Raw genomic sequence first — 13,747 nt, 5'->3', positions numbered from 1 at the left:
GTATCGATTCATCTTTATTCCACCTTTACAAACATCAGTTGTTAAATTAAAATGACATTTGTGTGTTGTGTTGAATTCTTTGTGTGTGTCACACACACACACACACACACACACCGCTACGAGTGAGTTTGGTCCCAGCACAAAGTCATCAGTCAGTTAACGAACGTTTGGGTTCAACTGATCGCTTCAAGCAGGCTACAAAGTGCAGTTGCGATTGTGACTTCCTGTCCAACATCCAATCCGCGCCTTTTTTTTTTTTTTTTTTTTAACCGTGAAAAGAGAAGCACGTCACGTGAACGTCAAAGAAAATCTACACCGCCTCTTGGGGTCAAAGGTCCTCATTAGTGTTTGTGGCGACGTGACAGCCGCGCTCACGCATTCCTCTTTAATTTGCTGCTCAGCGTTTCGTACTTGGTCCAACTCCAATCTTGATCCTTGGACGACAAAGTGAAAATGAATTTGAATGAATGGACAAAACGGACGCTCGGCCTGACTTACCACCATGCTTTTGGCCTGCTCGTCGGCCGCTTCCTGCATGAGGCTGGTCAGCTGACTCAGGTACTTCTGGGTCTCCTGCAGCAGGCGGGGGGCCGCGTCACTGGGGGGGGGGGGGGGAATGAAGTGGGTTTTATATAGTGGACCTAGACAGTTCCTAAAAGTCAGGAGTCAGGAATGATGCATGATCGCCAGTTGGAATCTTTCATTATTCCCGACTCCTGAATTGTTCCATCAACATTTTTGATGCAGTGATTATTCAGTGAGTTCCAAAGTGGCGAGCCAGCCAGGAGAAAGAGAAGTGAATGCGTTTCATCATTCCCTTGTGCCCAAGCAACTTTATTGGGATTTTTATATTGTGGACTGAAATATCCTCTGAAAATCCCTTTTTAGTTATTCATCGTTCCTGAATTGCTAGCCAAGATTTCTATATAGTTGAGTCATCAGTCACACGAAATGTAGTTTTGTAACACTACTCGGGGGCTGTTAATGTTGCATAACTACAACCATGTCAGCGAGTGGAACTTCTCTATTAAACAATTATAATCCCATGAACAAGCACGTTACGTCGCCTCTGTATGGTGATGTTTTGCTGCATTTATATGAACTCCTTCACTGGCAGACGTTTTAGAGCATCTCTCAAGACCCACACAATAGTGTGTTATTTGACAATGTAAGCACTGAACCTACCAAAAGAAACAATAGACTTCTTTTTCCATTTAGTAATCAGCAGTAGAACATGGGTTGGTCTCACCAAAAACAAGGCTTTTGGGAAAAGAAACGTCAATTGACTTTGATGCTCACATTTTTTTTTTGCTTTTGTGACGCCTCAAAATGTAAAACAACAAAATCAAGCGTAAGAAAGGGCTTTTGATGGCCAAATCATTTATTAACAGACAATCAAGAAAGTTGAACGCCGGTGGCTTTCACTCCACCAACGTGCGTCATCTTTTCTCACCATGAAGACACACTTTCTACTACCTACCGCCACACATACTCAGTTTATACCATGTGTATATGTAATCTGTGCGAGGGTGAGGTGGCTGAACTCGTCCGACTTCCGTGTTGGCATTTCTATCCTTCGCAATTGACGTAACAAGCTGAGATTCGCCACCTAATCTTTGTCTTCCATTCAAAAGCTGCGCTGCGCTGCGCTGAGCTCAAATGCAAAGGGCTGCAACGTCGCCATCTACTGGCATCTGTTCGTCATCACAGCGGTTTACGAATGTGAATTTCCCAGACGGGCTGGGCGAGATGCTTCAATGCCTCCCCGTTGAAAAGCGTGCTCGACGAATACGTCTGTTGTGCGGACGTACCTGTCGTTGGGCCCGGGCAGCGAGGTGAGAGGATGAGGAGCGCTGCCGGGCGGCGCCGAGCGGCTCCACTGCGACACCTGAGGAAGGACGGCCGCCTCGGGACTGGCCGCCAGTGAGTTGCGCGTGTAGTTCTGAGCCTGGCGCAGACACGGCAGCGTGACGCGAGACCCCCTCCTCGCCCAGCGCCCCACCCCGCCGGCGGTGACTTACACATGCGATCTTGAGAAGGTGCCAGAACTCGCGCTGCCGCTTGATCTGCATCTGCATGACGGTGTTGTCCGCCTCCTTGATGCTCTCCAACGTCTTCTCGATCCGCGGGAACAGCTCGATGATTTTCTGTTTGCTGCTCAGGATCTTACTGCGGGTGACACGGAGAGCGACATTCGCCCACGGCAGCGTTTCCAGCGCTCGACGGCAGGCCTGGGCTGCCGCCATATTGGATGTGACCCAGCGCAACGTGCCGCCGGGAGCCGTCGTGAGCGTTCGACGCTCCAAAGTCACATCTCGTGGCATTCGGACCCGGCTAGGATTTCGGATTGGATTTGGTCAATTTGACTCTGAAGCTAACGCCGCGATGTTCTGCCGCATATTTCTGATTCACACACTTTTTGTGGGGACCTATCCTCCATTTTCCACTGAAAAGAGTGTCCATGCCAAAGCCCTGTCTAATACAGTGGGTAAGGGAAGGATTCAGACCCCCTTAAATGTTTCACTCGTTTAAGTTCATTTTGTTTCTTCATTAATGTACACACAGCACCCCATATTGACAGAAAAAAACCGGAATTGTTGAATCTTTTGCAGATTTATGGAAAAAGAAAAACTGAAATATCACGCAGCCGTAAGTATTCCGATCCTTTGCTCAGTATTGAGTAGCGGCCCCCTTTTGAGCTAATACAGCCACGAGTCTTTTTGGGAATGACGCAAAAATGGGTCATTTGGGGATCCTCTGCCATCATTCCTCCTTGCAGATCCTCTCCAGTTCTGTCAGGTTGGATGGTGAACATTGGTGGGCAGCCATTTTCAGGTCTCTCCAGAGATGCTCAATTGGGTTTAAGTCCGGGCTCTGGCTGGGCCATTCAAGAACAGTCACAGAGTTGTTCTGAAGCCACTCCTTCGTTATTTTAGCTGTGTGCTTAGGGTCACTGCCTTTTTGGAAGTTGAACCTTCGGCCCAGTCTGAGGTCCCTGAGCACTCTGGAGAAGGTTTTGGTCCAGGATATCCCCGTACTTGGGACCGATTGCAACCGGTCTCCCGGTCCCTGCAGCTGAAAAACACCCCCGCGGCATGATGCTGCCGCCACCGCCGTGCGTCACTGTTGGGACTGGATTGGACAGGTGATGAGCAGGCCAACAATTTCCATCTTGGTCTCATCAGACCAGAGCACCATCTTGGAGCCCTTCAGGTGTTTTTTAGCAAACTTGTGTCTTGCACTGAGGAGAGGCTTCCGTCTTACATGGACAATCGAGGCCAAGCAGCTGGAGTCCAATGGAGGTGTGGAACCATCTCAAGGATGGACAGCACCCGACTTCAATATACGAGTGCCACAGCAAAGGGTCTGAATGCTTCTGGCTGTGTGAGATTTCCGTTTTTCTTTTTTTGGGGGGTCTCGATGGGGTGCTGTGTGTACAATCAACTTAAATGATTGGAGCAAATGGCTGCAATATAACGAGTCTGAATACCTCCCGTACCCACCGCATACAAAAACAGTAGTATGCCAAGGAACTATGTCGATGTGAGTGGAGGAGCTTCACCTGTCTAATAGAATACTAGTGCTTTGCTGTCATCTTGTTGCATTTGGATGCAATTAAAACGCTGATTGGGGGGGGGGGGGGGGGTGTCAATCACTTTCAGGTTTGTTCTATACGAGGCAGTATTGGTCCCGATCCCCGTCAATAGTGAGGAAACTCCATGACGGTCAACTGCGGGCCTGTGAAGCCCTGTGAGACTCTTTTGTGATCAACGATGACACAAATCAACTTGACGAGATGTTCTTCTCGTTTTACCTGAGGTGCGTGTAGAGGTCTTTGAGGACTTTGTCCTGGTTCTGCACAGTCTGGATGATGGCCTTCACCATCTCCGAACTGTCGCTGCTCAAGTCCGCCTCTGGAACTGCCGCAACAATCATCATCGTCGTCATCGTCATCAACGTCATCATCATCGTCATCGTCAGAACATCTGACCTTTGCATTTTAGCTTGAGCTGTTTGTAGAGCTCCATGGCTCGCTCCTCCCTGAAAACACAAAAAATGTGCCAACTCGTTCAAATTAGGCCGACCAATCAAATTTATGAAATCTTTCACAAAAATCACCCCCCCCCCCCATTTGAATCCATTTGCCTTTTACAGAAAAGGTAAATGGCATGGCATGTTTTCTCTCTCCTGACACCAAACAAGCTTTGAAAATGTTTTTCCCTGAATTCCTCCCTGCATGAAATCGATTTTTCTTTACAAATAATGCGAATGCAAGCGTAAAATGGTCAAAACACGTTTCAAAGTCAGACGTCAAGTTACTCGGCACCCGCTACAGCTCTCGCGCGCGCTTTTCTCATGTTCAGTTGTACATGAGAGGCAACGCCACCGTGGCAAAATATTTGCGGCTCGCAAGCCGACACCTCGGGTCAAAAGTTTGGAACGTGCGGGTAAATGACCACTTTGGCAAAAAGGCTCACCGCTGGGCTTCTTTCTTGTCATCCCAAAATAATGTGAAAATGTTCCCGTCGACTTCTGAGGCTAAATCAAGTCGCTCGAGGGTCAAGACAGGGATCGGAGAAAAACCGGATCGTCGTGAGCAATCGAGTCACTCACAGCTGCTCCATCTTGTCGCCTTGGCGCCGCGCGTACGGACTCCGCTGCAGCTCCACGATCTCCGAGTGCAGCGCCATGATCTCGTCGTCCAGGTGGCTCACCTCCGCCACCTGCTGGCCGGCGCCGTCAAGGATATCATTAGCGACGTGACAGGCGGCTGCCATCTTCGCGGGAGTTTTCGCAAAACGCAGGAATGAGCACTTCAAAGGACACAAGAAATCAATTCCCCAAAACAAGCGATTGCTGAAGTCCACGAACTCTCCCGCTGCCCTTCTCGCCAATCGCCCATTGGCGACACTTTTTAGAGCGACTTTGAAACGTCATTCGAACCCGTCGGCTTGGAGACGGCCTCCCTCGGAACGTCGTCCCGTACGAGCATATTGGTGGATATTTTCAATTCAGCCAATTGGAGACGAGCTTCCCCAATTAGCAGACAAATCGGAAGGGTCCAGGAGAAATGTTGAGAAAGAAGAATAGTTCGTTCGTTAACATATTTTCTAGAAGCAATATCACACAAAAACCTCCCCCCCCCCACACACAAAACTCCACTTTCATCCGATTTTCAAAGTTTTTGCTACTCAGGTTGAAGCGGCCAATCCAACATTTTGGGCACATTGCTAAATGTAGCGATTCGGGAGTCGGGAATGAGGGAATGATTTGCCTCGTTCATGCATCGTTCGCGACTCCTGAATCACTCCCGAGGGGCTTTCGGCGGACATTTCAGGCCACTAGCTCGCAGGTCTACAACCAGATTCCGCATTTGGACAGATTCTCATTTTGGGGAACCCTCGTCATCGTCGTCATCAATGACATAATCGGTGACCTGAGCGAAGGCCGCCGCTCTCTCCTCGTTCTCCTGCCAGGCCTTCAGCATCTTCTCCGACGCTGCGGAGGACAAGAACGGACGTGAGGAGACAGGAGAGCGCGTGAGAAGCCGGGACGCCGGCGCCGGACTCACAGATGCCGTAGTGCATCTGGTCGCTGTACTTTTCCAAGTCGTACTGGATGCTGCTGCGGAAGAAGTCCAGCTTGGCTTTCAGCTGCTGCGAGAATCCGAACATGCTGTTTTTACACCGCGTCAGGTTGGTGTTGTAGCGGAGGAGACTCAGCCTGGAACGGCGTGGCGTGAGAATGCCAGTCAGGAGGACGCGAAGCACACAGGAAGCGGCCACGTCGGCGCGAGCCCGCGACTCACATGGCGGCGCGCTGACCCTGAAAGAGGCGACTGTAGTCGTCCTTCAGGCCGCAGATGTAGCTCAGCGCCTCCGCCCAAACCTTCTTCAGAACGCCCAGCGGGAGCGGGGTCCGGGCCTCCTGGACTGAAAGAAAACCCGCGTGAGACTCGTATAGCCCGACTATCAAAGTGTGTGGTTCTAAGTGCCGCTACAAAAAGGGGTCCATTGTGCATGCCTGCATGCCTGGTGGGGTTTATCAATCTTTTGATTGGCAAGGAGCTCGCTAGAAGGAGACCAAACTATTCATCTGACACCCAAAAACCAAACAAATCAAACATTGGACAGCATACTCAAGCAGCAAAATGTTCAAACAAATCGCAGAAAACCGGTTTCTAGCTTCGAGGAGAACGAAACCCGGTTCCTGGTATATTGTCAATCGGCATACAAAGTCTTTACTGGCTCATCTGCCATTTTGATGTCTGTTCACGCTCACGTGCGCGAATCTGCGAGAATGTGACGCGGGATCCCCAACCCCTGCCCGCTTGATTTACTAAAATGCTCAGCAACGACAAGCTACGCGGCGGGCACATCCGCCGATCGAGCCAGCTAATGGCGGACGCCAACTTGCTCACGCAACGTTCGAGTTGCTATCCTCACGTATACTGCCATCTGATTTTTGCTTTCCAAAAATGTCGATGGTATGAAGGTACTCTATGCAGGTTTTGGCGCGGCGTGCCGTCACTCACCGATGGTGTTGACTTTGTCGGGCAGCTGCCTGGCGCTGAACGGTCCCGAGTACTCGGTGGCGCTCTTGTCAAACAAGTACACGATGTAAGCGTCCCAGCCTCGCTGCGTCAGAGAACAGGACACGTTCAGACGGGGCGTCGGCAGCGCCGCGGCGCGCGCGCACGTACCACGCCGTCCAGGACGCACTGCGCCGCCGGCTTGCGGGGGTCCAGGGACACGCCGGTCTCCTGCAGCAGCTCCTGGTGGACCACGTGGATGCCGCTCTCCGTCTCCACTCGTTTCTGCAGGGCGTGCAGAGACTCGTCCGGCGCCAGCTGGAAGGAGTGCACCTGGGCCGTGGTCATGTTGAGGATGTGGACCGCCTGAACACAAGACCGCGGCCGGCTCAGGCGACCGGGACCGGACGAGACCTCCGCCCGAGGGCGACGAGACTACCCGACGGGTCACCTTCATGCTCAGAATCTGATCCAGGAGATCGAAGCAGAGCGGCTTCCTGCTGTCAGGGTGGACGCCGCCTCCTCTGTGGACCGGGTCCCATTTCAGCATGAGCTGCAACAGCGCCTCCATGGGCTCCAGCAGCGTCCTGCGGGGGCACTGCATTTTAATCAAAGGGATTGAAAGCGCTCCCTGGCCGTTTCCATCCTCCCTCTATCCAAACCACCTGTCATGGATGACAATTCGTTCTATCCAGCGGCGGGAGGCTATATTCAATTAGCTGATGTTTACTTCAGTGTAGACGTGTAGTTGAGTAACAGTACTGTACTGTACTGTACTGTACAAGAAACAAAAAATCCACGTTGACCTGAACCCGTAATAAGTGCACCACGATAAAGTGAGGGACGACTGTACGATGCAGCAAGAATTTGGAAAGTCAGATGACGGGATCCGGAGAACGTTTCTTGTGTCGGGGGGAACATTTTTGTGAAGCCCTTCTCAGCTCGTACGGGCCGAAATTCCAAGAGGTCGACGCGTCCCCGCACCCAAAAATGAACGCTGTCAATTGCCCTCAAACCTGTTCAATGGTGCAAATGGAGCATTATGATAGAATTGCTCAGGTACTTCCATCGTGAATTGCGCATTCGTTATGGAGGATTTTAGAGGCCTTTTAAGTGCCCATTCCAAGATGGCGGCCACCTTCTTTTGCACACGACCGGAGGTACAACAATTCATCATTTAGAGACCTGGTTGAATTTAAAATGGTCCAAATCCTGATTTCAGTCTCTCAACAGTAAATATTCTCGGATTTCTGCCGTCCTCCATGAAAGCGGATTATCTTTGTGTGTGTGTTTTTCTTTTTCTTCAAAAGAAGACATTTGAAAACAATGATCAACCTTTTTGCGGATCATCATCAATTTATGCCAATTTGAAACAATGTCCTGTTCTTGAATGAACGCATGTAAAGTCCAAACTTTTTTTGTCCGCTTTAACGATTAATGGCAAAAATAATTGACAGATGAATCGATTATCAAAACAATCGTTGGTCGACGCCCTAATCGTACAGCTGACTGGCTTCCTCGCACCTGCTCAGATTGTTGGGGTACGGAAGATGCGTGGAGAAGCGCACTTCTCCGTTGGCCTCCTCCACCGCCATGATGTCTTTTGGACCTTTGTTGCGCACCTTGCTGGCCCTGTTGCACAACACAACACAACACAAGATTGTTCGTTTGACGGAGGACGCGGCGGACGTTCCCGACGTTCCCGACGTACCACTGCACAGGCTGCAGGTTGTGCAGGAAGGGCCTGAAGCCGCAACTGCACTCGAAGATCATGGTCCCGAAGCTCCAGTAGTCCACGCTCACCGTGTACGCTTTGTTCTCAAACAGCTCGGGCGCCTGCGCACACACCCGGTTGCCAATGTGTTGCTGAGGAAGAGGAGGAGGAGGAGGAGGAGGAACGGCTTCTCACCAGGTACTGCAGCGTGCCCACGAAGGACGTACACAGACTGCCCTGGTCCAGGTCTTTGGCGTAGCCCAGGTCGATGATCTTGTGCACCAGCTGAAACGGGAAGCGACGTCATGGCTGAGCTCAGGGTCCGCGAAATGATGTGGTAGTACCGTTTTAAAAGGGCACACCTTCATATATGTGCACTCAATTTCCCTCCTCTTACTAACCAATCACTCTTCTCTACCTTAGTTTTGGGCCAATGAAAAGCTCTGATATGATTATGACAACGCATCCCAGAAATCTGCCATCCTTGCATGCATGCAGAATGGCTGGATGAACATTTCATTGACTTAAAATGTCATTCCGTACAAGTTACTTTCTATGAAACAGATTGTGAATATTTAGGTTAAAGGGTTGAGAAAGAAAGAAAGGAGGAAAGGAGGAAAGACTTCTTACGGCATTTACGGTAAGGCTAAACGTGAACGCTATGTTTAATTGGCAGGTTAAGAGGGTGTCCTCGGAACCCTTTCCCTGGATGGGAAAAGTCGGGAGAAGCCCCGATTTAGGTCACGCACGGTCGAGCACGTCACCTTCCCGTTGACTTCCTGCAGCACGATGTTCTCTGGCTTCAAGTCGCGGTGAATGATCTTGTTCTCGTGCAGGTACTGGATACCAGAACCTGCCAAACGTGCGTGAGTAACAAGCGACAACGGTCAACGGGTGTCGCGCGACGCACGTACCACGCCACGCGGAATACGATGCACATATGTAACATGAGAAACGTAACACGACGTACGACACACCGCGTATAAAAAGTGCCGCGAAACAATACAAACATGTACCGCGTCGCACGAAACACATTGCGCGGACGCGACGTGTCACACATACGCCACACGACGTAGGAAACACGCGGCACACGACCCGCGGAGGCATCGCAACGCAGGTCACGTGCCGAACGCCGCACGTAACACGACGTGTCGCAACGCACGTCGTGTTACGTGCAGCGACACGTGGTCGTAACGCCATGTTGCATGCATGTTAACATATCACGTACGTAACACGACGATGCACACGACACGCGAAACACGCCGCACGGATGTAACACAACACACGAAACCCGTTGCGTGTACGTAGCACCACGTCGTACGTAACAACCCGCGTGCCACAATGCACGTGTAACGGCGCATGTCAAATAATGCACGTACCCACATCGTTGAGCAAGGCCAGAACGTCGCTCTCCTTCAGACCGCAGCAGTTCTCCGGCCTACTGAGAACCTGAACAAACACACCCCGAGGGCAACGCGGTTACACGGAGGACCGGCGGTCGCCCGGAAGCGGCGCTTGTCGACGCACCTTCCTGAGGTCGCCGTGCGAGCAGAACTCCATGGCGAGCAGCGGCAGGTCGTTCAAGGCGATGGAGCCGATTTCTCGCGGGACGTCCCGCGCCGTCACCACGTTGATGTGGTTCAACCTGAGCCAAAGGCAGCGCTGTGACATTCTTACATTTTACGCGTTCGTTCTACTTGATTTGTCAGGACATCTTTGTTGTCTATTTCATTTCCATAGTTGAAAAGGCTTCCCCACTGACGTGAACTGCTTGCCACAAACGGCGAGGAGCTCGTTCACAAGAGCGAAGTCGGTGACTAGATTTGGACTTTTTTTCCAAAAATCCACTTGAAAAATGTTCATGTCGTAAGGATCCTGTTTACATGCATGCTTTGACAAGAGGTTGGTTTTTTTTCCAGGAAAAAAAGAAAGGAAAGGAACAAAACATTTCTCATTTCTGTGGAAGTGATTGCAAATCCCAAAAGGCAATAATGTTCATGTTAAAGTGATTCGTGTTCGATTTTTCTCGGTCAAAGACGAAGAGTCAAACTAACTTCTTCATGATCTGGATCTCTCGGCTCCAGCGGTCCTTGTTCCTGGGCGTCAGCTCCAGTCGGCACATCTTCACCGCCAGCTTCTCACCGCTCACCTACGCAACCGCGACCCCAATGGCAACGCATCAATAGCACATTTCATCACGGCGGCACACCGACTCCTCAAGCGCACCGGCTCAAGCTTGATCCCACCTACTGTTCCACGACTGAAGAAAAAAAAAAACCCCCCCTAAGACTAGATGTCACTGGACCAAGGCGGGAGGAAGGGAAGGAAGGAAGGTGGACCCATTTTCTCTTAACGTCAGCGTTCCCAGCTCCAGACCCACGAGTTGCTCTCAAGCGGCCATTTTCGAAATCATCTCAATTGTCTTAAATGTGCCTCGAGGGACATCGAGGAGATTCCACGCGCGAGCTAAAATCGAAGAACCGCTGCTGTTTTTTAGCTCCTCGACGGGGACGTCTTCAAGTGGGCGTGACCCGGCCGGATTGTAAACGAAGCGGGACTCCAATTTGAACCGTCAACCTTTTGTTTTAGGCATTCCTTGATTGTTTTAGGTTGAACAGAAAGATTCTACCAAGACTCTTGTTGTATTTTGCACCGTATTTATGACTGATTTAATGACACTGGCTAATGTTTACTATGCAATACAAGTGAGTCATGAGGTTGCCATTTTGTCAAATGAATTGGGCCACATGAGGCAAATCCCAAAGTTTTGATGATTCCACGCCAAATATGCGAGCCAGCGAGGGAGGGGCGCGGGGGGCGGCCGGCGCCCTCTCGGACGAACACTTTCGATCATATTTGACTTGAATTGCACCCCACATACAGAAAGAGAAAGCAGAAATGTATCCATAGTAATAATTCAGCCACGGACACGGTCGCTTTGTGACATCGTCGTCAGTCGATCGTCTCTTTTCCGCCAACATTTGTCCCCCCCCTCGCTCCTCTGGCAATTCCCTCGACGGGCTCTCGAGGGAGTTGCAAATAGAGAAATGAGACTGGCATTGTTCAGGACTCACAAACACTAATTGCCTAATTGTCCTTTTGTTTATCTGTATTGCATGTTTGCTTGTTTACATGATGCTTTGGACATTTAATTGACACCACAGCAAGGTCACGATTCCATACGTCTGACCCACGAGTCGATTTGTTGTTTTTCTGGAGGGGAGAGGTGATGATCGCAAAAGCTGGACTATTTATTATTATTTCATTATACGTGACTGGGGGGAAAAAATTGAAATAACAAGTCTCCCAGTCTGTGCTGCAAACCAGAAATTATACAACCAAATATGTAAAAAACGAACGAAACTTCGTGGGAGGAGCGAGGACGTCGCCAAATGTAAATCGACATTGCTGGCATTCATTCGGCAAGGCTTTCAGTTCTCAGGTCAGCAGAAGAACATTCCGAACCGCCACGCGTGCACTCACCTGATGCTGGTAGAGATAAACGTGGGCAAAGCCCCCCATGCCCAGCCGCTCCTTCAGCTCCCAGTCGCCGCAGTTGTGGCTGTGTCGGAACGGAGGCTTCTCCATCGTGGTGCTACTACCGCCGCAACCTGCGCCAAAGAGTAGACGGCGACATTCCGTTGGAAACGGCTCAAGTCACATTTCGTGACAAAATCACTCTTTTATTTCGCGTCGCACACGCCGCGGACACTGAAACCAACCCCCACACGAAACCAGCTGCCCTTCGTGTTGCCTGCTAGCTGTTAGCCAATGCTAACGTCAACGTCCGACGGCGCTCCAGGACGTAGTCGGCGCCGCCGGGCCCACGAACGCTGTCCGCTCGCGGGATCAATGTTGCCCAAAACACACTCACGTCTTCGTCGTCTCGTCCTACATGAGCCGCGTGAACAAGGCCGACACGTTTGGTCCTTTTCTTTTTCTTTTGTTGTCGTTTCTTTTTCTTTTGTGCCCGACAAACTCCGACAGCGACTGTATGCAGGACTTTCCTGCGTGACGTCATCGGCTAGTCAGACTGAAAGCGACGGGGGGAAAAAAAAAGAGGAGCGTTCAACGACACGCACAAAAAAAAGAAAAAGGAGCGTTCAACGACACCCGCAAAAAATAAACAGGAGAGTTCAAGACAAAAAATAAAAAGGAGCGTTCAACGACACAAAAAAGGAGCGTTCAACGACACAAAAATAAAAACACAAAGGAGAGTTCAACAAGGAGCGTTCAATGACACAAAAAATACAAACAAAAAAGGAGAGTTCAACAACACGCACAAAAAATAAATAAAGGAGAGTGCAACGACACAAAAAAATAAAAATGAAAAAGGAGTTCGACAACACAAAAAAGGAGCGTTCAACGAGACAAAAAAATACAAATTTAAAAGGAGAGTTCAACAACACACAAAAAGAAGTTCAATGACACAAAAAAGAAAAAGGAGTTCAACAACACACAACAAAGGAGCGTTCAACGACATCCCCAAAAATAAAAAGGAGAGTTTAACAAAAAAAAAAGCATTCTGTGCCACAAAAAAATAGAGAGGCGAGTCCAACAATACACAAAAAAAACGTTCGACAACACTTTTAGTTAGCTGCGTTTGCATTGTTTTATTGCTTCAAAAACGACACAACTAACAATTTCACGATTTAATCATGTTGATCTCGAATGTTCCTTTTGTATAACTGAAAGTGTCCCATTTGTGTGACATTCTGGAAAAAAATGAGGACTATATCAACAATATACGATTACGTTTGAGTCGAAAGATTTAAAAAAAACGTACTCTTTTTAACATACACATTTTGTTGGTTTTGTTTTCCCATGCACAAATCTAAATGTCTAAAATGATTATTATAATGATGATTTCAGTTCTCTCAATAGAACAAAGCCGAAATGTCTGTCGGTAATTGATATCCATTCAGAAAATTGGAACAAAGACTGATTTTTTTTTCTTTGGTCTGCTTGGTTTTGTCTTCCTTTTCAAATCGTTATTCAATTTGTATTCATTGTCACGGTCAAAGAAAACTCAATTCTACTACGAATGATGTGGAAAGTATGAAAACTGGAAGGACTGAAATTTGGATATGCGAGCTTCAATTGTCGCTCATGATTGAAAGCAGGAGCGTCGAGCAATCCCATTGGGCGACGCCTTCAACGGCCCTTTCGAGATTACGACGCCGGGCTCATTTCTGGGATAAATGTGCCATCTGCGTTGGAATTTGACTTGAAGACGCAGAATTTGTCACACGGACTTCATTCACAGTGATGTCAATTTAACCTCAATTTCATTTGGGCACGGTGGCCGACCGGTTAGAGCGTCCGCCTCCCAGTTCTGAGGACCGGGCTTCAAATCCCGGCCCCGCCTGTGTGGAGTTTGCATGTTCTCCCCGTACCTTTTGGGGGATGTGGGCTTTCCTCCCACGTCCCCAAAACATGCACGCTAGGTTCATTGACGACTCTCAATTGCCCGTAGGTGCGAATGGTTGTTTGTTTGTCTG

At 49.5% G+C, this 13,747-nt stretch overlaps 1 protein-coding gene across 4 annotated transcripts; it reads right to left on the bottom strand.

Moving 5' to 3' along the window:
• Position 1: 1 nt before the first annotated feature.
• LOC133469133 (inhibitor of nuclear factor kappa-B kinase subunit alpha-like) lies at positions 2-12,279 on the bottom strand. Of its 4 annotated transcripts, none has more exons than XM_061755812.1 (22): positions 12,121-12,279; positions 11,730-11,857; positions 10,301-10,395; positions 9,774-9,891; positions 9,626-9,695; positions 9,011-9,099; positions 8,442-8,531; positions 8,244-8,368; positions 8,057-8,164; positions 6,984-7,119; positions 6,704-6,898; positions 6,536-6,638; positions 5,810-5,933; positions 5,573-5,724; positions 5,438-5,499; positions 4,615-4,724; positions 3,992-4,041; positions 3,815-3,920; positions 2,022-2,169; positions 1,812-1,948; positions 499-598; positions 2-434 (listed from the first exon to the last, which is right to left on the bottom strand). In XM_061755812.1, exons 2-22 carry the CDS (start codon positions 11,832-11,834, stop codon positions 372-374), a joined length of 2,286 nt encoding a protein of 761 aa, XP_061611796.1. In that variant the 5' UTR covers positions 11,835-11,857; positions 12,121-12,279; the 3' UTR covers positions 2-371. The 4 variants fall into 4 exon arrangements, with proteins under 4 accessions (XP_061611796.1, XP_061611798.1, XP_061611799.1 ...); XM_061755814.1 differs by lacking the exon at positions 12,121-12,279 and adding an exon at positions 11,969-12,101; XM_061755815.1 differs by lacking the exon at positions 12,121-12,279 and having other exon boundaries at positions 10,301-10,506; positions 11,730-11,853.
• Positions 12,280-13,747: the final 1,468 nt, after the last annotated feature.

This window comes from Phyllopteryx taeniolatus, chromosome 19, assembly GCF_024500385.1.
Source record: "Phyllopteryx taeniolatus isolate TA_2022b chromosome 19, UOR_Ptae_1.2, whole genome shotgun sequence".
In the NCBI taxonomy this organism is placed as follows: Eukaryota; Metazoa; Chordata; class Actinopteri; order Syngnathiformes; family Syngnathidae; genus Phyllopteryx; species Phyllopteryx taeniolatus.
The sequence above is the reverse complement of the archived record's forward strand: the minus strand, read 5'-3'. Positions and strand labels throughout refer to the sequence as shown.